General features: G+C 35.5%; 1 protein-coding gene across 1 annotated transcript in view; it reads left to right on the top strand.

Moving 5' to 3' along the window:
• ACER3 (alkaline ceramidase 3) overlaps positions 1–25,263 on the top strand; it is a 199,906-nt gene that overhangs the window by 69,982 nt on the left and 104,661 nt on the right. The window contains exon 2 of the mRNA XM_082627875.1: positions 3,697–3,807. Within this exon, the coding sequence (XP_082484001.1) occupies positions 3,697–3,807 (111 nt within the window). The remainder of the gene's footprint in view (positions 1–3,696; positions 3,808–25,263) is intronic.

The following is a 25,263-nucleotide window of genomic DNA, read 5'->3' as shown; positions in this document are numbered from 1 at the left end:
GGCTGTTGTGAATAGTGCTGCTGTGAATATAGGGGTGCATGTATCTTTTTGAATTATAGTTTTGTCCAGATATATGCCCAGCAGTAGGATTGCTGGATCATATGGCCACTCTATTTTTAGTTTTTGTTTTTGTTATTTAGAAGATGTTGGGGGTAGGAGTTTATTAATTAATTAATTTATTTTTGCTGTGTTGGGTCTTTGTTTCTGTGCGAGGGCTTTCTCTAGTTGTGGCAAGCGGGGGCCACTCTCATCGTGGTGCGTGGGCCTCTCACTATCGCAGCCTCTCTTGTTGTGGAGCACAGGCTCCAGATGTGCAGGCTCAGTAGCTGTGGCTCACAGGCCTAGTTGCTCTGCGGCATGTGGGATCCTCCCAGACCAGGGCTCGAACCTGCATCCCCTGCATTGGCAGGCAGATTCTCAACCACTGCACCACCAGGGAAGCCCTATTTTTAGTTTTTTGAGGCACCTCCATACGGTTTTCTATAGCGGCTGCAGCAGTTTACATTCCCACCAACAGTGTAGGAGGAGGGTTCCCTTTTCTCCACACCATCTCCAGCACTTGTTATTAGTAGACTTTTCAATGATGGCCATTCTGACCAGTGTGAGATGGTACCTCACTGTAGTTTTGATTTGCATTTCTCTAATAATTAGCGATAAGGTGTGAGATGGTATCTCACTGTGGTTTTGATTTGCATTTCCCTTGTGATTAGTGTTGTTGAGCACGTTTTTCATGTGTGCTTAAATCTTTAATCCAGTTTGAGTTCATTTTTTAAGACAGAGGTTCAGTTTCATTCTTCTGTGTGTGGTTATCTAGTTTTCCCAAAACTATTTATTGAAGAGACGAACCTTTCCCCAGTGAGTGTTTCTGTAGTATTAGTTTTAATATCCTCTTTTTTTTCTCATTTTATTTATTTGAGTCCTCTTTTTTTGAGTTAGTCTAGCTAAAAGTTTGTCAATTTTGTTTATTTTTTTAAAAAAAACCAGCTCTTAGTTTCGTTATATCCACTCTGATCTTTATTTCTTTCCTTCTCCTGAATTTGGGCTTAGTTTGTTCTTTTTCTGGCTCTTTGAGGTATTATGTCAGGTTGTTTATTTGCGATCTTTTTTCTTAATATAGGCATTTATTACTATAAACTTTCTTCTTAGAACTACTTTAGCTGCATCCCATAAGTTTTGGTATGTTGTGTTTCCATTTTCATTTGTTTCAAGATATTTTTTATTTTACCTTTTGACTTCTTCTTTGCCCCATTTGTTGTTCAGGAGTGTGTTGTTTAACTTTGACATATTTGTGAATTTCTAGTTTTCCTCCTATTGTTGATGTTTAGTTTTATGCCATTGTAGTTAGGAAAGATACTTCATATGATTTCAGTTTTCTTAAATTTTCTAACACTTGTTTTGTGACCTATTATATCATCTGTCCTGGAGAATGTTCTGTGTGTACTTGAGGAAAATGTGTACTCTGCTGCCTCTTGGATGGAATGTTTTATATATGTCTGTTAGGTCCATTTGGTTTCAAGTGTAGTTGAAATCTAACTTTTCTGTGTTGATTTTCTGTCTGGATGATCTATCCATTGTTGAAAGTGGGGTATAGAATCCCCTACTACTGTTGTATTGTGGTCTATTTCTTCCTTCAGATCTGTTGATATTTGCTTAATATGTTTAGGTGCTCTGATTTGGGTGCATATATATTTACTACTGATATATCCTTTTGATGAATTAACCCTTTATTATTACATAATGATCTTCTTTGTCTTGTTACAGTTTTTGTCTTAAAGTCTATTTTGTCTGATATAACTATAGCTATCTTTGCTCTCTTTTGGTTTTTACTTCCATAGAATATCTTTTTTAATCCATTCACTTTGAGCCCATGTATGTCTTTAAAGCTGAAGTAAATCTCTTGTAGCCAGCATGTAGTTGGGTCTTGTTTTTTTATCCTTCCAGTCACTGTTTGCCTTTTAATTGGAGAATTTAACACATTTACATTTAGAGCAATTATTGATAGATAAGGACTTTCTAGTTTCATTTTATTAATTGTTTTCTGGCTGTTTTGTAGTTCCTGTATTCCTTTCTTGCTGCTTTCCTTTGTGAATTGATGATTTTCTGTAGTGGTATACTTCAATTCCCTCCTTTTTGATTCCCTCCAACAACAATCTTTTGTTGTGTCTAATGTAGGTTTTTGCTTTGTGGTTACCATGAGGCTTACATAAAACAACTTATAGATACAACTGTCTTTTTCACACTGATAGCAACCTTGCATACTAAAACTCTACCCTTTTACTACACCCTTTTAGGATTTTGATATCACAATTTACCTGCTTTTTATTTTGTATTTATTAACAAATTATTGTAGCTGTAGTTATTTTTAATACTTTTGTCCTTACATCATTGTACTAGACTTAAGTGATTAATACACTATCATATTACAGTATTACAGTATTCTGAATTTGATTATGCTCAGCTTTACCAGTGTGTTATACATTTTCATATATTTTCATGTTACTAAGTAACATTCTTTCATTTCAGCTGGAAGATCTTAAATGTAAGCACTTATAGCTGTAAATTTCCCACTCAGCACTGCTTTTACTACATCCCATTAATTTTAGTATGTTGTGTATTAATTTTAATTCATCTCTTAAGTATTTTCTAATTTGGTTGGTGATTTATTCTTTGATACATTGATTGTTTAATAATATTTTGTTTAATTTCCACAGGTTTGTGAATTTTCCAGTTTTCCTTCTGTTATTTATTTCTAACGTCATTCTTTTGTGGTTGTAAGAGATATTTTGTATGATACTTTATATCTGCCTTTTTAAGTCTATTGAGACTTAATTTATGGCCTAACATATGCTCTATCCTGGAAAATGTTTATGTGCACTTGAGAAGAATGTATGTACTGTTGTTGTAGGGTAGAGTGTTTTGTATATGTCCATTAATTGATATTTGTCCTGATATCAGCTCCTATGTTGAAAATCACAAATTTGGAATTTTGAATGTTTTGTGCCACTATATTCCCAGAATAAATGTACAAAATACTACCCAGAATCAATATACAAAATAGTTTAGCCATTTTACTATTTATTTCTGCTATTACGGTTTCTATTGTTTCTTTGCTATTCATGTTTCAGTTCTGTTTTTGTAAGGAGAGGATCAAAAATCAGATCAAGATCCATTGCCTTTTGTGTTTACTAGAAACAGAAACTAGGAACTAAAAACATTGCCACAAAAATTAAAGTTTAAGAAGAGATGAAAAATGCAAGCTCTGATTTGTTGTCATTCATTTCAAGAGACAAATTAACTCAGTTCTGTATTTTATCTTGTCATACTGTTATCCATGGACCACCCTTGCAGTAGCATTGGTGTAAGCTGCTTTTTCCAACTCACACTTTGCTTATCTTTGAGTTTCTTTCTGAGATACTTTTGCTTTTTACCTTGAGAATTTAGAAGTTCCTTTAGTGGATGTTCTGGTTGAAAATTCTTAGTTTCATTTGTCTGAAGTTATCTGTATTTTACTTTGATTTTTATATGATATTTTTGTTGAGTAGAGAACTATTTTCCTTTAGCACCTTATAAATATCTTTCCATCATCTTTCTAAGAAGTCACCTACTTAATTTTTGCTAAGGGCTAACTGTGTATATTTTTATTTAAAGTAGTATTGATTAATCTCATTATCTTCTTGTGTTTTTTTTTTTCTATAGGGAATACAGTGAGTAACCTGATTATGATTATACCTCCAATTTTTGGTGCAATTCAGAGTGTTAGAGGTGGACTGGAAAAGCGGTACATTGCTTCCTATTTAGCACTCACAGGTATGTATAACACTTCATCTAAAAAATTATGTGAAAAAAAATGATGTACCGTATTCAGACAGACTGTTTTTCTCATTCTTTCCTAAAATTGTTTCTCAATTGTGTTGTTTATTATACAACTTGAGCACATTCTGAAACTTCTGAATTAAAACTCCATAAATCTTGCCAATATTTGAACTGTATTTTGAATAAATTAAAAAAAACAAGATATTTCAAACATCCAGAAAAGAACAAGGATAATATAACAAATATATCCATGTATCTCACCATCCTTCTTTGTCAGATCTTAACACTTTGCAATATTTGTCTCAGTTCTTACTTTTTCTTTTTTAAAGAAATAAACTACTATAGGTAAAGTTGAAGCTCCCTTTCTACTTCTGCTTGATTTTATTCCCAACTTCCTCCCAGCTCACCCTGCTAGAGTTAACCTCTATACTGAATTTGATTATCATTTTCTCACGTTTTTGTATTTATACTATATATGTATGTATCCTGAAAAATATGAAAAATATCATTCACATATTTTAAAACTTTTTGTAAAGGATATTCTACTATATCTGATCATCTGCAACTTACTCCTGTTCCTCTACTTGTCTGTGAGACAGGGACCGTGTCTTAGTTATCTGTGTATCCCTATTGCCTGGCAAGTTAGTGGTCCTCAGTAAATGTTACATGGAGGGATGAGTGAACTTTACCAGAGCCTAAGATGGGAAAACCACTCTTTCATGTCCTTGCATTATCATCATAAAGACAAAAATAGCAAAGAAAGTAGATTCTAGTTTGCTTCTTTTATGTAACTTTCTAAATTAAACACAATTTCTTTTGTTTTAGTTCAAGGTAGATATTATTTACACATGGGCAGAAAGGACCTCTAATTACCACAAAACTGTAAGCTATAGAATATCATATCAGATTTTATATAATTAGTCATTGCATATGAGAGAGTTTAATTTCTGAATCTGTTTCTCATATGTGTGGTGTTGTGAGAAAGTTACTTCATTCATCTTCAAAAGGAATACTTGTCCACAAACTTAGCCCTTTGCTTTAATTCCTGGGATGTTTTAAGAATGTTTATAAAATACCAACAAATCACAATCAGTAATAACAATAAGAATAAAAAGATTTGAGGAACTTCCAAGTTGCCCTAGGATAATACTGAGTTAGAATTTGTCCATTCATGCTTCTAGAAAACCATACAGATTAAGAAGGAAAGTAAATAAAACCACACTTAGCCCACACTTTCAACCTTACTAAGAGAAAAAGAATACCATCAACGTCAAATCATTTTTAAACAAGAAATAAACACCACATTCTAGCAGAACTGTCTTTAATGTTTTAGACTTGGGGAGGTTTGAAAAACTATATGGAAAAGAGGAGAGAAGAGTTGAGGGCTTAATCTGACAAAACACCAATAGAAAGAGAAAGCTTCATGATAAATGCAAAATTTCTGAAAACGTTATGAGACCTGGTAAATCATAGTACTTGATAAAGTACGCAGTACTTTAAAGTACATAATAAAGGGCTTGAAAGTGTACAAGACCTAAAGTGGCAGTTTGGGAAAGGTATTACTTCTGGGAAAGAAATAACTAGAAAGAGGAAGATAGCCATTGGAAATGTGTAAGTGTAGGGAAAGAAGGAAGTTAGAGTGAGGAATTAAGATCCTACTGAAACAAAACAACTATAAAATACGTTAGACCCTTCTCCCTGCACCCCGCCCTGCCACCAAAACAAATAAATGTATATGAAAAAGGACACTAACCTTTACTATTCAGAAGGGAGCAGGCTTGAACTTGAAATCTTTTAAGCCACCCCAAACCTTTACTCTTTCCACAAAGTGGAACCCCTGCAAAATCAGTCGACATCCATGCAAAGCTACTGTCATAAAAAAACAGAAAATGAGAATCAATACCTTTTGGCTCATGGATGTTCTTTCCCCACAACTAATTATAAAGCAGAAAGAAACTGCAGCACAGTACTCCTAACTGAATTAGCCTCAAACCAATAAATGAATAAAAATTTAAAAACTAATAACTCCTATAAAAATTAATTAAAAAAATAAAAAGTAATAACAGAAATAGCTTCCTCACCCCCAAAAGAAATAAAATTAGAATTGATTAAAGTTAGGAAAGAAATTAAGCCTGAATTACAATGTGTTGAGTATTTAATAAGGGCTATTTAAGAAAGAGAAGCAAGAGAATGAAAATGAGATAAAGAAATAAAAAGGGTCAGAGAGAAAGTGATTGAAATGGAAGACAGACAAAGAAGATTCAATACAACTGTAATTGGAGTCCCTGAAGAAGGAAAATAAAACAATGAAACATCTTATATTTAAAATTGTAATTTTCAAATTAATTTGAAAGAAGACTCTTTGGAAATGGAAGAAGACCCAAATCTAGATATTGAAAAGTCCATTTTTGTCTCATAAAACTGACTTGGAATGGTCAACTCTGAAAGAGACTAGTAAAATTACTGGATTTTAAAAATGAGAAAAATCCTCACAGCTCCAGGGAAAAAGACCAGACTACTTATAAGGGCAAGAAAATTAGGCTGGCACTAGACCTCATCAGCAACATAAAAAGAAAGGCATCAGTGGAACTGCATTTTTAGTGCAAACCAGAGATTTTATATTCCAACCAAATTGTTTTTCAGTTATCCAGGTTATAGAAAGATAGTTTTAAACATACAAGTACTCATTGAAAACTGTACACATGACTCCTTCCTGATGAATCCATGAGTACTGCTCTCTCTGATTTAGTACCTGCTAGCCAAATGTGGTAAATTAAATTTAAATAAATGAAAATTAAATAAAATGCAAATTTCAGTTCCTCTGTCACACTAGCCATGTTTCAAGTGCTCAGTACCCATATGTGGCTTATGGCTACTGTATTGGGCAATGCAGGTATAGAACATTGCCTTCATCACAGAAAGTTCTACTGACTGCATTGTACTAGAGAATGATGTTCATCCAACTAAGAGAAGACTGGGCAAACTTGGGCAAAATGTCTGATGATGAGCATTTAACACATTTAACTATAGATCTAAGACTAAAACAGATGTGATAAGGACTGAAGAATAGTATATGGACATTATATGGTGTGGTAAAGTAGAGAGAATGCAGTTTTTTAAATGGGAGAAGGAAAGGGCAAAGTAGAATAAGTTGATTGACTATTGCCTATGTAGTAAGTTGAGTATTGAAGAATATGATCTAAAAGTAACAAACTAGATAGTAAAAGGTTAAGAAAATAAAGGGGAGAGCTCAGGGTTCTATAAAAGGCATAAGTACAAAAGTAACCCCTAGGCCAAAAAAGCCTCTTTTCTAAATACCAAAAGAATTAAGTACAAAAAAGATAATTTCACTTAGAGAAATACATTAAATATAAAGTAATATATGTAACTATTATAATAAAACAATATGACAGAGTTGAGATTAAACATCAGTCATATGAATCAAAATGAATCAGCTTAACTTAATATCAAAAGAAAAAGATTTTTGAATTTGATCAGCAATTAGGATTGAACTTTATGCTATATACAAAAGACACATCTAAAACTAAGGCAAAGTGATTCAGAAAAGTTAGAAACAAATAATAAGAAAGCAGGGGTAGTGATCCTGATATCATATAAAGTAGAATTCCCTTCAAAAAGCATTGTGTGACAAAGAAGGATGTTTTTCATGTTGAAGCCATGATTCAAAGTGAAAATACAAGTTTTTAATAACTCTACCAAATAATACAACCACCACTATTATATGGCAGAAACTACAAGAAATACAAAGAGAAATAGATAGAAACATACGAATAATAGAAGATTTTAATATGCCACACTCAGTACAAGACAGATGAAGTGAACAAAATATATCATAATATCTGGAAGACCTAAAGAGCATAACCAATGAAATAGATCTTATGGCTTTATGCTGAACTTTACACCCTTATAATAGAGAATATACCTTCTTTTGAAGTACACATAGAACATTGATAAAAACAAAACAGTTAAGTTCTATTAAGAACATTCATAAAAACAAAACAGTAAGTTCTATTAAGTAAAAATATTAAAACAACATCCTGTGGTCACAGTGCATCCATGCTAGAAATTAACAACAAATTCAAACCATAAAAAAGCTCTTCCTCTTTGAAATTTTAAATCTTCTGTTAACTCTTGGTTGAAAGGGAAAATAGAAATGGAAATTATAGGAGTACTAAAATACAGTTGTCATAAAAAATCTGCATATCAAAATCTATGGGGATTTATATAAAGCAGCCATCAGAGCATAATACATAGGCTTAAACAATTAAATAATAATAAAAGATAAAAACTAAAGGTAAAAATTAATTAAAATCCCAACTCAAAAGGCAAGAAAAAGACTGCAAAATAAACCAAATGAAAGTTTAAGGGAGGAAATTATAAAGATAAAAGCAGAAAGTAACAAGATAGAGAACAGAAAAATGTTCTAATTAGTGAATCAAAATCTATTTTTTTAAGAAAAAGTAGACAACTAGCTAACTTTAGAAAACAGGAAGCAAACAAACATTAAATGACAGAGAGGAAATATCCACTGAAACAAAGGAAAAAAAATTTTAAACCTCTATGTAAATAAATAAATTGGATAATTTCCTAGGAAATTACAATTTGTCAAAATTGACCCCAAAGATAGAAAGCTTTGAACAGACCAATTTCTGTATAGGAAATAGAGTAACTTATTAAGGAATTCCTCCACAAAAGTACTGGGTCCAGATAGTTTCACAGAGAGTTCTAATAAACCTTCATAGACCAGATAGTCCCAATGCTACATAAATTTTTTCAAGCATAGATAATGAAAGAAAACTTCCAAATTCTTTTTATGAGGCAAACAACATTATTATGTAAACCTAATAAAAATGCCATAAGAAAGAAAATTAAGAACTAATATCGTGAATCAATATCAGTGCAGATATACTAAGTAAATTATTAGCAAACAAAAAGGAATGATACTTTTTGTAAGTACTACTGATACATGTAACAACACGGATGAACCCTAAAAACATTATGCCAAGTGAAAGGAACCAAAAGACGAAAAGGACCACAGATTATATGATCCTATTCATATGAAATTTCTAGAAAAGGCAAAATGATAGAGATAAAAACAAGTAATTAGTTACTTGGGGTTTAGAGTGGATGTTGACTGCTAATAGGCATAAGAGAACCTTGGGGGGTGATGGAATTATCACAGAACTGGATTGTGATGATGGTAGCACAACTCTTTAAATTTACTAAAACTCCTAAAACTGTACACTTACAATGAGTGAACTTAATGGTATATCTCAGTACTTGTTTAAAAAATAAAAACCAGTGGACACAGGAAATGGAGGAATGTGCACACTGTGTGAAAGAAGGAGGGATATTTAGTCCTTACATCTCAGAGGTGGTGTTGAAGGAAGAAAGAAAATAGTAGAGCAGGAAAAAAAAAATATATATATATATATATATACATATATATATATGTCAGTGCTAGCATGTATAGGTGCTATAACCCTTCTCTAGTAGAATACAACTACTTTCCTGTTGTCCTTGACAGGTAGAATCCAGGCAGCCACTCCTGATTGTTCAAGATAGATGAATACTATTTGTCACTCTGAGGATTTTCTGTTCTCTCTTAACAAGGTCCCGGGTCTTTTTTTTTTTTTTTTTTTTTGCGGTACGCGGGCCTCTCACTGTTGTGGCCTCTCCCGTTGCGGAGCACAGGCTCCAGACACGCAGGCTCAGCAGCCATGGCTCACGGGCCCAGCCGCTCCGCGGCATGTGGGATCTTCCCAGACCAGGGCACAAATCCACATCCCCTGCATCGGCAGGCAGACTCTCAACCACTGTGCCACCAGGGAAGCCCAAGGATCGGGTCTTATTAAGAGATTTCCTTTGCATGTTAAAGACCTAAAGTTATTTTTTGATCTTTATACAGATACGATGATTTGAGAAACTATTCCACATACAGTAATCTGCCCTCTTCTAATATTCTTGTGAATATATGGAGGAACATATTTTCTAAATTATTTTTTCCTGTAACCTTCTTCCAACTGAAGAAAGTTGGGGGATAATTTTTAGACAGGTCTCTTTGTATCAGTATCTCTTCATGGAAAGTCATCCTTATAAAGTTCATTCTCTGAAGTTCAGAGAAAGCGCTTGAGCTCAATTTCTTTCTTTTAATGTTTTCCAGTTACATCACTAATATACATTAACAAGTCCTTATCCAAATCCTTGGGACCAGAAGTATTTCTGAACTCAGATTGTTTTTGAATTCTAGAAAGTTAATAGACTGTGTTTGCTATAGTATACTAAGCCCACCAAAACCTGGGACAGCACCCTGTAGGTGAACATATCCATATTGCTGCTTAACGTGTGAATATTCACAGAAACTAGGCTAAATAATCGCTATAAATAGTCTCATGTCCAGTTAGGTCACGTTTTGCTATCAAATGAATTTGTGCCAAACTTAAAGGACAAAACATCTTTTGGTTTTAAAAGATTTTTGGAGAATTGTATTATTAAACAAGATATGTAAAGTTTTCTAACTCTCTGTTTTCTTCTTTTAAAAAGTAGTAAACAGTAAACAGAATCTAGTTAGACATTAGGGAAATAAAACATCAAGACAAATGGAGTTTGTGCCCAGAATGGAAGACAATTCAAATTTAGGAGATCCATTCATGCAATTTACTATATTAATTGATTTAAGAAGAAAAACCACATGATTATCTCCATAGATGCTATGAAAGCCTTTGTCAAAATTCAGCTTTAAAAAGAAAAACTCAAGAAAACAGAAATTCACAAATCCTGTCTTAACATGATAATATACACACATCAGTCCTAAAGCTAGCATTTTACTCAGTGTGGAAGCCCTAGAAGCATTCCTATGAAGGTCAAAACAAGGCAAGTGTGTCTGTCTCCACTGCTATTTAACAGAGTACTGGAGGTATTAATCAATACATCTATACCAGAGAAAATGATTAAGGACTGGAAAAGAAGGAAAACTATCTCTATTTACATCTGTCATGGCATTCCTGAAAGCTCTAGCCTAGAAAATCAGTTATCAAGCAAACAATTTTTATTCAAACAATAAAACTATTCAGTATCAGGTTTAAAATGATCACAAAAAGCAATAGCCTTCATATATACAAACAATATCCCATTAGATATATAATAGAGAAGAAAATCCCATTTAAAATAACATCCAACAGGATAAATATAAAAAAATAAGTTTAACAAGATATCTGTAAAACCTATATTAAGAAAACTTAAAACACTTCTGAAAGACATGAAAGTAAACCTGAACAAATGAAAAGTTGTTCTTGAATAACTTAAGAAAACTGAAAGATGTCAGTTATATCTAATAAATAATACTAATAAAAATACCAATAAGTAGGGGGCTTCCCTGGTGGTACAGTGGTTATGAGTCAGCCTGCCAATGCAGGGCACATGGGTTCGAGACCCGGTCCGGGAAGATCCCACATGCTGCGGAGCAACTATGCCTGTGCACCACGACTTCTGAGCCTGCGCTCTAGAGCCTGCGAGCCACAACTACTGAGGCCCGCGAGCCTAGGGACCACGGTCCGCAATAAGAGAAGCCACTGCAATGAGAAGCCCGCACACCACAACGAAGATCCAACGCAGCCATAAATAAATAAATAAATAATTCAAAAAACCCAATAAGTATTTTTTAATTAAACAAGTTGATACTAAAGTTCATATTAAAATATAAACATGCAAAGATATCTAGGCAGTCTTTAAAAAAGAAGAGCTAGAAGGATGTACTAATCCTCCTATATATTAAAACATACTGCAAAACCTGCCTCAGTAAAATAGTAGAGTACAGATATTTTGATAGATAATACAGTGGAATTTAAAAGAAAAATCATAAATAGACCCAAATCCATATTAGAGTTTAGTGTATGGTAAAGATGGCATCTCTGAGCATTGGGGCAAAGATGAATATTTTAGTAAATGATATTTGGAAAAATAAAATAGATGTATACCTTACATTATACATGTGAATATGTTCTAAATTGATTAGCGACCTAAATGTAAAAACTGAAATCTCGTGGGACTTCCCTAGTGGTGTAGTGGTTAAGAATAGCCTGCCAATGCAGGGGACACAGGTTGGAGCACTAGTCCGGGAAGATCCCACATGCCGTGGAGCAACTAATCCCGTGCGCCACAACTACTGAGCCCGCATGCCACAACTACTGAAACCTACGTGCCTAGAGCCCGTGCTCTGCAACAAAAGAAGCCACCTCAATGAGAAGCCCGCTCACAGCAACGGAGAGTAGCCCCCACTCGCCACAACTAGAGAAAGACAGCATGCAGCAATGAAGACCCAACGCAGCCAAAAATATATAGATTTAAAATCTTGCAAGTACTAGAAGAAAACATGTGAATTATTCTATATTCAGTGTGTGGGAAAGTATTTACAACTATAATTCAAAATCCAGATGTAATAAAATGTTGGCTAATTAAATAAAACCTTTGGCATGGCAAAGAATACCATATGCAAAGTCCAAAGCAGAAGACCAAATTGTGAAAATATTTGTGACAATCACTAAGGATAGAGGTTTAAAATCCCTGATACAAAAATGACTTTTAAATATTGAGGATAAAAAGGGCCAAACATCCAGTAGAAATAAAGACAGACAGAACATTCTCCAAAAAAGATGCTACAGAATAGCCAGCGTATATAAGAAAAGATATCCAGCTACAGTGATACATTATTTTTCTCTTATCAGATTGACAAAAAGTGAAACACTTGACAACACACTCTTGGCAAGGCTGTGGGAGAAATAGGTACTCTTCACACATTGCTGGTGAGAATGCAAAATTTTTGTAGGTGAATTTGTCAACATCTAACAAAACTGTATATGCATTTACCCTTTGACTCAGCAACCACATTTAAAAAAATTTTCTGTGAAGATATATCTCCTGTAATTCAAAATTAAATGTGTGCAAGATTGTTTATCACAGAATTATTTTTAATTACAAAATAATGTAAACAACCTAAAAGCCCATATATTGGAAATTGGTTGAATAAACTGGTGAATCTACACAATGAGTATTATGAAGGTACAGAAAGGGTGAGGAACGTCTCTGAACTGATATGGAGTGATCTCCAGGATTTATTGTTAAGTAAAAGATGCAGCATGTAAAAGTATGTGCACGCGCGCGCGCGCACACACACACACGGTATATAATTTTTTTCTTGGAGAAAGGGGAAATAAAATATACGTACATCTGCTTAGTTTTTCAAAAAAAGACATAGATAGCATGAACCAGAAAAATAATGGAATTAGTTTCTACGGGGGTGGGTGGAAAGGCTAGAGGAGGGAGTGACACTTCTCTGAGTAAACCCTTTTGTATTTTTATTTTTGCAACCTTGTTATGATTTCACATATTCAAAGAATATAATTAGATCAACCAGAACAGGAGTTGGGGAAATGAGGAAGAGAGACCCTAAAATTGAATACAAAGAAAAACAAATTGCAAAAGACACATCGGATAAAGGACTGTTAATCCAAAATACACACAGATCTTTTTTGTACATAAAATATAAATGTAAAAGTCAATAATAAGGAAACAAACAACCTGATTGAAAAAATGCACCAAAGACCTTAACAGACACCTCATCAAAGAAGATACACAGATGGCAAATAATATGCAAAGTTGTTCCACATCATATGTCATCAGGGAAATGCAAATTAATACCACAATAAGATCCTACTGTACATCTATTAGAATGGCCAAAATTCAGAACACTGACAACACCAAATGCAGGATGTGGAGCAACAGGAACTCTTACTCATTGCTGGTGGGAATGTGAAATGGTACAGCCACTTCGGAAGACAGTTTGGCAGTTTCTTAGAAAACTAAATGTGTTCTCACTATACTATCCAGCTATCACTCTCCTTGGTATTCACCCGAAGGAGTTGAAAACGTATGTCTACACAAAAGCAGCTTTATTCGTAAAGCCCAAACTTGGAAGCAACCAAGATGTTCTTCAGTAGGTGGATGGATCAGGAAACTGTGGTACCTCTAGACAATGGAATATTATTCAGTGCCAAAAAGAAGTATGTTATCAAACTGTAAAGACAGGGAGGAACCTTAAATGTGTATTACTAAGTGAGAGAAACCAGTCTGAAAAGGCTACATACTGTATGATCCCAACTATATGACATTCTGGAAAAGACAGAACTGTGGAGACAGTTAAAAGATCAGTGGTTGCTAGGTGTTGGGGGGAGAGAGGTGATAGGCAGAGGACAGAAGATTTTTAGGATCATGAAACTATTGTGTATGATACTGTAATGGTGGATATATTTTTCCAAACCCATAGAATATACAAAACCAAGAGTGAATTGTAATGTAAACTATGGACTTGGGGTGCTAATAATGTGTCAGTGTAGAGTCATCTGTGGTAACAAATGTACCACTCTGGGGGAGTGGTGTTGATAAGGGGGGAAGCCAGAGGGTTGGGGGGAGTGAGGAGGACAGGCATTATATGGGAAATATATGTACCATCTGCCTAATTTTGCTGTGAACCTGAAACTATTCTAAAAAAAATCTTAATTTTTTAAATGTATTGTACTCTTTATCAAACAGAGAACATAACCACGTAAGAGGAAAGTATTAATCCAGTTAACTTTGAAATGGTTTTCTCATATACCCAATTTGAAAACAGAAAGAGAATTCAGTGAGATATTGAACCTTACTTTACTAACTTTATTTACTGTGTATTTATTTATTTACTTTTTATTGTCAGTAATGGTATGAATATAGCAATTCTGAAGTTATCTTTGCATTTTAGGATTAAGCAAATGAGGAAATATATTGATATTGTTGGGGGCTAGGGTTCTCATGTAGAAGAAGGAGATACAAATTTGGATGGAGGAAGGCAAGGAAGAACCCTGAGAGAACATTGAAATCTGAGGTATCATTATGATTAAAAATAAAAAAAGATTTCACATGTTCTATCCTCTGAAAGGGTCTGGAAGCAATGAGTCTTAAGTAGCAATGAACATACCTAGTGTCCACACCTTGGTTTCTAAAAATCTTTCCTCACTAAAAGGAACTTAAGGCTTCTTGGAGAAATGCCTCATTTCTGGGATAGGGCAGGGAAAGCGTGAGATGAGTCTGGAACATCTTGTCACTCCAGAAAGTAAGAAAGGGCTCAAAAAATGAGGGAATAATGTCAAAATGACACAGAAGGCAGTTTGGCCAAACTGAAAATTTGAGCTTCCAAATGGAAAATGACTGTAATGGGTTATGTAACACATGGTATAAAAAAAGAATGCACAAGCTCATACTGATACTAACAAACAAATGGTGTGAGAAGCAGAAAGCTTTTTTTTAAAAGAGTAGAATTGCCAACTAATAAATGTAAACAGAATGATAGGGTTTTTTAAAATCATCATTTTGCAACCATCATCATAATAATTGATTCAGGAGTCATCAGTGAATGCTAAAAATATTGGGTGAAAATATTTGGGAACATGATGATTACACAGCCTGAAAGTATCTCCTGACGAATTACGTACTCATTAGTTACAGATGGAAAAATGGTAACAGTACAGAAATCTGGCAGATACCACCTTATTCAAGTAATCAATCCTAACATCATTAATAACAGTATAAACTAACAACTGATTCTTCCTGGTGTGATGCACTGAAAAGGAAACAACATCATTTATACAATATTATTGCCAGAAGTGCATAACCTGAACCAAATGATGAGAAAACAATCAGAAAAACCCAGTTTGTGAGGGTTATTTTATAAAACAACCAACCTGTTTTTGTTTTTTTTTAAACAAATGTTAAAGTCATGAAAACAAAGGAAGGCTGAGGAACTGTTCCAGATTAAAAGAGACGGACAACTACATGCAGTATCTTCATTGGATCCTGAATTGGGGCACAAGGAGAAGGTCTAAAAGGCAATATTGGGCAAATCAGCAAAGTTTGAATAAGAATGGTTTTTAAGTCTGTCCCTTCTACAAGACTAAGCTTTGCTTCCTGAAAGCAGCTGAGTTCTTACTTTTCTGGATTTCTGGCATTCAGCAATACCTGGTGCAAACCAAATACATGAGGCTGTTTGATGAATGAATGGATACTTTATTTTAAACAACAGGCATTTTTGCTAGGACTTATTTTTCATGTACTTGTTTGAATTTTTCACTGAGATAAGTCTCCCCACCAAAAAGAAAATTTGTATGTGTGTGTGTGTATGAGAGAGATTCACATATGCACACACACATACAGGGAACAAACTTTATCTGGAAACAGATTCGATTAACAAATCAAGGACATTTACTGAATACCATATAAGATTTTTCAGTATCTTAATCTTATGACCAAAAATTTATAATAACTACTTAGTTGATATGAACTTTTTGGAGTTGAGGGAGATTTTGCAGAAGGAATTGGAAATTTTGGCATTGTGTAGAAGTATATTAGGAACAGATTGTTAGTAATTTATGAGAGTTGTTGTGTTCTGGCTTAGAGCCTGGATTTACTAAGAATTTAGTCATTTTTTAATTCAACAAATTTTTACTGAGAGTCAGTTATGTGCTAGGTCTTGCTCTCAAACCATTGTTCATTGGAGCTTAGAGTTTAGCAGGGGAAAGAGATTAATCAAATAATTTTATAATTAAGTATGCACTAACAGTGTGGTGTTATAAAAGAAAAGGTACCAAGTACAGTGAGGAAGAATTAGGGAGGTTAAGAGTTACAGACATTACTTTTAAAATATTTTTTCCCATCCCATATCCTTGAGCAATTGCCAGTTCTTCCAATAAGCCTGATTTCAGTTTAGTCCACCTGCCCAGTTATAGCTGCTTTGGAACCACCCAGTCCCTTTGTCTAATATTTTCTCTTCCTCTTTGTTTATTTTTATCCCAAATATGCACATTTTATGAAAGGAAGAGATGCTCATAACACATCAATAGAAGAATAAAAAATGTCTTCTCTGATTATTTTTCTAACAGGTCTCTTAGTAAAACTTGCTATTAAAAGGTGGGGGGAGCTTCCCTGGTGGTCCAGTGAGTAAGACTCCACGCTCCCAATGCAGGGGGCCGAGGTTTGATCCCTGGTCCGGGAACTAGATCCCGCACGCACGCCATGACTGAGGGTTCACATGCCCAACTAAGAGTCCGCACGCTGCAACTAAGAGGTCTGCATGCTACAACTAAGAAGTCTGCATGCCACAATTAAAGATCCTGCATGCCGCAGTGAAGATCCCACGTGCCTCTACTAAGACCTGGGGCAGCCAAAATAAAAAAAAAAGGAGGGGAGGATTAAGAACCTAATACTTGTTTTAAGTAAACATTTTTAAAATCAGCAAAATCATTTCTGCTTATATATAGAGAAGGACGATGAAGAATTCAAGTGAATTTAATACTCCTTGTCCCATAATAAAACTAGGAGAATAAATTGAAAAGTAAAGACAAATTATTTGATGCTAAATTCTGCCTGCCTGGTTGCTATTAGTATTTGATGTTAGGACTCTTAACATTTTCCAAGCTTCATGTGGTATTGGCTTAGTCGTTACTTTTTATGAGGTCATAAAATTTGCTGCTAATGTTGGTGGAGTTTAGAGAGATAATAGTAATTGTCATTCATAGAGCATTTATTATATACCAGGCTCTGTGGGAAATACATTAAATTATATTATTATGTCATTTAAAATTCTCTACAATCTATGAGGAACTCTTCAACTTCATTTTATAAAGGTAATATCTGAGAAGAGCAGTAACTTGACTAAGATCACACAATGAGTAAATGGTAGAGCCATACCTTGAACCCAAATATATATGCTTTTAATCATTATGCCATAAGACAGTTATTTACAACTGTGCATTGTCTAAAATAGAACAAACCAAAGGAAGCCCTTTCCATGAGATTTGTTTTTTTCATGAAATTTAATTTTTCTCTTTACTCCCAAAGTCACAAATTGTTGTTTATCTTATTCCTTTAAAACAGAAATAGGTTCACTTTCCTGGGCTTCCCTGGTGGCGCAGTGGTTGGGAGTCCACCTGCCGATGTGGGGGACGCAGGTTCGTGCCCCAGTCCGGGAGGGTCCCACGTGACACAGAGCGGCTGGGCCCGTGAGCCATGGCCGCTGGGCCTGCGCGTCCAGAGCCTGTGCTCCGCAACGGGGGAGGCCACAACAGTGAGAGGCCCGCGTACCGCAAAAAAAAAAAAAAAAAGAAATAGGTTCACTTTCCTTTACAAATAATTTTGAGTACATACTATGTGCCAGCATAAAAAGACAAAGCCTGTCCCCAGAGAGTTTATACTACATTGAGGAGAGATGAATTGCATATAAACAACAAAATCTATTTGTAGTTGTACAAATGTATTTGTTATGCAGTTATCTAAATGAGTGGGTAATTGGCAACAAGAAAAAATGAGTGGTAAAATAGTCAAAACATTAATAAAGTAGAGCAGAAAAAGTCTGTTGAAAATAGTCAAAACATTAATAAAGTAGAGTAGAAATAGACTTCAGTGCTGAAATAGAAATATCACAAAGTCATTTCCCCATGGAAAGGACCACTGGAAATTCTTTGCATGGAGTAGCCTTAAGTTTAGTGCAATCATACTTACAGTAGTCACTGCCATACTGAATCAAAGACATCTGAAGTGATCTTAAGAATATTATACCATTTGTCATGGGGAAAGTGAGTGGACTGCGTACTAGACTAATAATCTTTTAGATTATAGCAATTACACTTAGCAGTGAAACAGATAAAATCAATATGCTGTGGAAAGGAACTTCAGAAATCATTTCATAACTTGTTTACTAACTTATTTTTTCCCCTTTATTTAGTCCCAGTTTTCCAGACATTGCCAGAAACATCAATGGTCTTTTTTTCTAGTTAGTGGAAAAAGGAATATAGTAACATTGAAGACAAATTTGGAAGACAATGCAAAATACCCGTAATCCCATCACCCAACAGAAACAGTATTTTATTAGTTAATGGTTCCTAATCTTTGTGCATATGCATTTGTGGTTTTATATGACTACACTTTAAATAAACATGCCCAACCTAGAAGCCAAAATGCAGGGATAGGTTCAGCCAGAGAAGCAGGAACCAGTTAGCTAAGTAGCCTGTGTAGTCAGCGAACAGGAAGTGAGGAAGTGAAATGGCCAGGAAAATAGCCTGGTAGAGAGTAAAAGTAGAAAGGTAGAAAGCCAGGTAGAAAATAGCCTAAGCCAGAAAGCATGAGCTGTAACGGCACTTCATCTGCTTCTTGTGGCCTCAGTTGTGGTTTATGTTTCAGTGTTTTAGGCTGGAGCCAGAATAAGACAATAATTGGATGACAATTATTTTCTAAGAAAATAAGTATAGAATATCATTATGTCATCTCATTTCTCTTATTATTATGTCTGTTATTATTATTGCTCTAGCTCCATTCTCTTTAACATACCTTAACCTCCCTAGGCAGTCCAAACATTTCCCTCACTTGGCTATAGATATTCTTAAACAGAATTATTTTGGTTCTCCCTTCAATTACCATATTCTGTCTCATCCATTATTATCGTTGTTATTTTGTGTTCTTACTTTTCCTCTACCTGTGGAACATTTGCTTGTTACTAACTTAACCTTCCTGAAGGCTTGGATAGGGTTTTTTCATAAACAGTATGAAAAGTACTAAAGCAAATCACTTAAGGTGGGAATATTTTGACAGGCAAAGTATATTTGGAGCATTGCATGTGAAAGTTTCCCCCTCCAAATTCTTTCTTTTTTTAAATTGAGGTGTATTCCGTAAACAGTAAAATGTACAAATCTTAAGTATACATACAGCTCAATGAGATTTTGCCTGTGTAATCACCACCCCGATCAAGATACAGAAATTTTCAGTCATCCCAGAAAGTTCCCTTGTGCCCCTTCTCAGTCAGCACATCCCCAAAATGATAACCGATATTCTGACTTCCATGCCCATATATTAATTTGCATGTTCTTGAACTTTATATAGATGGAACCATATAGTATGTACTCTGGCATCTGGCTTCTTTCATTCGATGTAATGTTTTTTACATTCATCTATGTTGTTTCTATCAGTAGTTCATTCTTTTTTATTGATATATAATATTCCATTGTGTGAATATAATTCATTTGCCCATTTTTCTGTTAATGGGCATTTGGGTTTTCAGTTGAGACTTTTATGAATAAAGATTCTGTGGATATTCTTGTATATGTCTTTTGATGGACAGTTGTGCTCATTTCTTTAGGGCTGTATGTCCAGAAGTAGAATTGCTAGATCATAAGGTAGTCTATGTTTAAATTTATTAGAAACTGCCAAACAATTTTCTAAAATGTTTGGATCATTTACACTCCCACCAATAATATCTGAGAATTCCAGTTATTCCACATTGTCATCTATACTTGTCTATCTTTTTTTTTCAATCTTTTTTTTTTAATGTATTTATTTATTTATTTGGCTGCATTGGGTCTTCGTTGCTGCACGCGGGCTTTTTCTAGTTGCGGGAAGCAGGGGCTAATCTTCATTGCGGTGCACAGGCCTCTCATTGCGGTAGGTTCTCGCTGCATAGCACTGGTTCTAGGCGTGCAGGCTTCAGTAGTTGTGGCACGCAGGCTCAGTAGTTGTGGCTCGCAGGCTCTAGAGTGCAAGCTCAGTAGTTGTGGCATGCAGGCTTAGTTGCTCCGCGGCATGTGGGATCTTCCCAGACTGGGGCTCAAACCCATGTCCCCTGCATTGGCAGGTGGATTCTTAACCACTGAGTCACCAGGGAAGTCCTATACTTGTCTATCTTTTTAATTTTAGTCATTCTGGGTTGCTATGTGGTGATATCTCACTGAGGTTTAAATTTGTATTTCCCAGTGAATAATGATGCTGAGCACTTGTTATTGACCCTTTGGGTATCATCTTTTGTGATGTGCCTCTACAAATCATCTGCCCATTTAACAATTGGGCTGTCTTTTTTTTTTTTTTTTTTTTTCTGGTACGCGGGCCTCTCACTGTTGTGGCCTCTCCCGTTGCGGAGCACAGGCTCCGGACGCGCAGGCTCAGCGGCCATGGCTCACGGGCCCAGCTGCTCCGCGGCACGTGGGATCCTCCTGGACCGGGGCACGAACCCATGTCCCCTGCATCGGCAGGCGGACTCCCAACCACTGCACCACCAGGGAAGCCCTGGGCTGTCTTTTTCTATCTGATTTTTGTATCACATTTTCTATATGTGAACCTTTTGTTAGATATTATATGTATTGTGACTATTTCCTCCTAGTCTATAGCTTGAGTTTTTACTTTACTTCAGAATCTTCAGATGAGCCAAAGTTCTTAGGCAAGAGTTTTAAGAGGCACTTCAGATAACAGTTTAGTAACTAATAAACTAGCCATCTGTTAGTAATTGTATTGGGTTTCTACTGCTACTGTAACAAAGTACCAAAAAAAGGATAAATTTATTATCTTGCAGTTCTTTAAATTAGAATTCTGATACAAGTCTCATTAGTCCAGGTGTTGGTAAGTCTGTGTTCCTTTCTGTAGGCTCTAGGGGGAGAGTCAATTTCCATGTCCTTTCCAGTTTATGTGGCTGCCCACAAAATTCCATCTTTTCCATCTTGACTTGGGCCATTTTCCTCCATCTTCAAACCTAGCAATTTTACATCTCTCTAACCATTCTTCCGTAGTCACATCTTCCAAAGGTTCCTGCTTTTGAGGACTCAGATGATTAAATTGAGCACATTGTAATGATCCAGGATAATCTCCCCATCTCAAGGCCTTTAATTTAATCAAGTTTTCAGAGTCATTTTTGCCATTTTAGGTAGCATATTCACAGCTTCCGGAGATAGGACATAGACATCTTTGGGAGCTATTATTCTGTGCACCACACTAGTGTAGTTAGTATGATAGCCCAAGAGTTGCTAAAGTAATGTGGTAGCTCATCTACTACTAATGTTGCAGCATCCGTATTGGGTGTGGGGAGAAAGTAATCCAAAATACATTGATAAGGCTAAGTAGGATCTTCTGGCATGTGTGTGTGTGTGTGTGTGTGTAAGTATAATAAGATTATATACTAGACAAGTGATAGATTAGAAAAGAGAGTGAGTGATCACTTCCCTTTAGGGTAGGTGGGGAGCAATTAGAAAAGTTCTTTTTAAATACCCTAAATTGGCTTCTTATCAGCTTAGGGATAAAGTCCAAACTTCTTAGGACAGCTCTCCAAAGCTCACACTTTTAATTACTACATTCTATGACCTCTCTAATATGAGAGTGCATTTTGTTTCCAATGTGAATGCTAGCTTCACCTGGAAAGAACAGTCATGCATTCCTATAATTGTAGCTGGCATTGTTTTGATACCACCAATAATACTAAAATGAACTCTGAGTTCATAGGTTTTAAAATAATCACACATTACACTGTTAATGCCTTTGATACTTTGGGGGTAATATGCCCTTCTCCTTTTTCATTTATTCTAGGTCCCTTCTTGTGCATCATGGTAAATCTTGGTATAATTTAAAAGGAACTCATAGTATTTCTTGGACCTTTAAATTTGGGTTGTGGCTACTTCCAAAACCTAGTGATTCCATTCTCTATGTACATGAATTTTTTTTCGTAGACTGGAAAATAAAATCTGTTGATACCTGTTGTATGCCAGGTGCATGCTAGATAATCTTCACAGCAGCCTTTCATGATAAACATTGTTATTTTTATTTTACAACTGAGGCAGCTGAGTCTCAAAGAGATTTAAGCAACTTGCCAAAGTTGATAAGTAGTAAGTAACAGATTTGGGATGCTAGTTTAGGTCTGATTCCAAAGCCCTTGTACACTCTTTCCCCAGTGTGGTCAGTCAAATGGATCAAAATAAATGTGTATCAGAGCACATCTGTATTCTGTTGTAACCTTGAAAAAGTTTGGTAGCATGCCAAAATATTTGAATCAAGAGGTTTCAACTTGGTGAAATTCTATTTATATGCTTGAGAGACTCTTAAAATTGTGGTAAAATGCTGTGAATATGAACATCTAGTTAGAAGATTCAAATGGTGCATTTGACCTCTTTATTCCGGTTCCATTACTATTTTGACTGCCTCAGTTTTCACTACGTATAGCCACAACCATGCAGGCAAATTTGTTTGTCCCTGTTACTTGTTTTTTGGAATGCTCTGGATAATTCCTAAAAATGTGAATTTTATTTTCACTTTGATGTCTCAGACTTTTAAAGGGAGACATTGTGATGAAATGTTGGCTGAGTCACCCTTATATTAATTAAATGTTTTACTCCCCATGTGATTGAATCAATTAAATTGCAAAAGAAGAAAAGGAAAATGCTTAGATCCCTTTAAGTATCTCCAGAATTTCTAATTTGTATAATTCAGGGATCAGTGAGTGTTCTTTTGCTTTCACACATTTAGCATTTGTTTCTTTGGCCTAAATAACTCAACTTTCCTATTCTTGAATTTCTTATTTGTGCCAATTTGGATAATATTTTAGAAAATATGTACCTGTTGATAAATTGTAGTGTGTCACTGGTGAAAACTGGCTTACTGTGCTAAATTTTATCAGTGTTCTTCAGGCAGGGATGCCTCTTTTGATTCAACCATTTTCTCTTTGAATGAGATAACCCATTTGAAAATCTATTGATATATTCCTTGGCAGGTTGGTCCTAATCTGGACCCTCTGCCTTACTATCCTCACTTTCCACAACTCTCACACATGTAGCTTACACTTTAGCTATATAAAACTATTTGCTGTTTTTAGTACCATATATATTTTTATATCTCTTCCTTTAACCTCTTTTGTGTGGTAAACTTGGCATGTCTGTCATTCAGGACTCAGTTAAGTGTCATTTCCTCTAGAAAGCCTTCCATTAAACCTTCCTCAGCCTCTTGATAGAATTAGATGACCCACTGAATATGATGCATACCTTTATCACAGCACTTACTACACCATATTGTATTATCTGTTTACTTTTTGATTTTCCCCTAATATTCTTTAGTAGTTAAGGGGGAAAGTAGCAGAATATGAGGTTGGAGAGATTTAGGCAGGGACCAGATCACATAGGGTCTTAACATAGGCCAGAGTAAAGAGTATGGATGTTATTCTAAAAGCCAGTGAAGGGTTTTAGCAGGAGAGTGACATGATCCTATATGTGTTTTTAAAATATCTCCCTGGCTGCTCGGTGGAGAATGGATTTGTGGACAGTAAGAGTGCAAGCTGGAAAACCAGTCAACAGAGCCTACTGCAATGGTCCAAGTGAGAGATGATAGTGGCTTAGACTAGGATAGCACCAGTGGAGACTGGAGAAAAGTGGATGACTCAGGATGTATTTTGGAGTTAGTGTCTATAGGACTCATTAATGCATTAAAAGTGGGGGTTGAAAAAAAGGAAAGATTTTCAAAGTTTATTTTCAGGTTTCTAGTTTGAGCAGCTGTGTAGAGAGAAAAGCTGGCATTCTGTTTTGATTATGTTTGAAATGCCTGTAAGACATTCAATGAAGAATCAAATGGGCATTTAAATATGTGACATCGGAATTCAGAGGTGAGGTGTAGACATCATTGTTATAATTGGTATTTAAAACCATGGGAACTGATGCGATCACCAAGAGGATGAACATAGAGAAGAGGGCCCAAAGATGAACATAAATACCACAAGTTCATCACCCAAGGCAAAACCTGGCATCCAGACATGTTTTAATTGCCATATTTAAAATTTAAAAATGCTTTAAACTGGTTTCTCACATTTGAAAATTGAGAGTTCCCATAAAAATTCGGATCTTTGCCTTTTCTTGAATAATTAGAAGGTGCAACATCACTGAACCTGTATTTCTATGCAGTAACAATCAGCCTAAGCTATGCTCTTTAGTATGGTCTGTCCAGTTGACCACAGGCTCTACACTGTTCCTTATTTTTCTTTTACTTAGCCTGTTTTAGTCAAATGCCTCTCTGGGCATTTGAATTTACAGCCCCTGATTTACACGTTAAGGATAGAAGGAGCCAACAAAGGAACCTATGAGGAAGCAACACCAAGATAGGAAAACCAGGAGAATACGGTGTTACAGAAAACTAGAGAGGATGTGTTTTCACTTATTAAATGCTATTAAGAGACTGAGGAGGATGAAGAGAGAGAAGGGCTGTTTCACTGGTGGGAATAGAATTGAGGAGGGGATGCAGAAGAGAGGTGAGGAAGTGGAGGCAGTTCTTTTGAAAACTCAGGAAAGTGAAGAGGTGCAGGTGAATGGGACAGGAGATATTAGAGACTGTGTGAGCAGTCCATTAGAGAGGTGAAGATGGCTGGTACAGGAGAGAAAGGTGATAAATAACATGAAGATCTTAGAGACCAGGTGATATCCTAGAGCACAAGAGCCCGATTGGCCTTTGCACGGAAGAGGCACGCTGCCATAGGGAAGGAGCACACTGGTCCTGAGGTGGTGGCAACATGGAACACTAACTGATAACAATGAGAACAGAACCAGAGTGTTATTTTAGCTA

This window comes from Mesoplodon mirus (genome assembly GCF_964341445.2).
Source record: "Mesoplodon mirus genome assembly, chromosome: 7".
NCBI lineage: Eukaryota > Metazoa > Chordata > Mammalia > Artiodactyla > Ziphiidae > Mesoplodon > Mesoplodon mirus.
The sequence above is the reverse complement of the archived record's forward strand: the minus strand, read 5'-3'. Positions and strand labels throughout refer to the sequence as shown.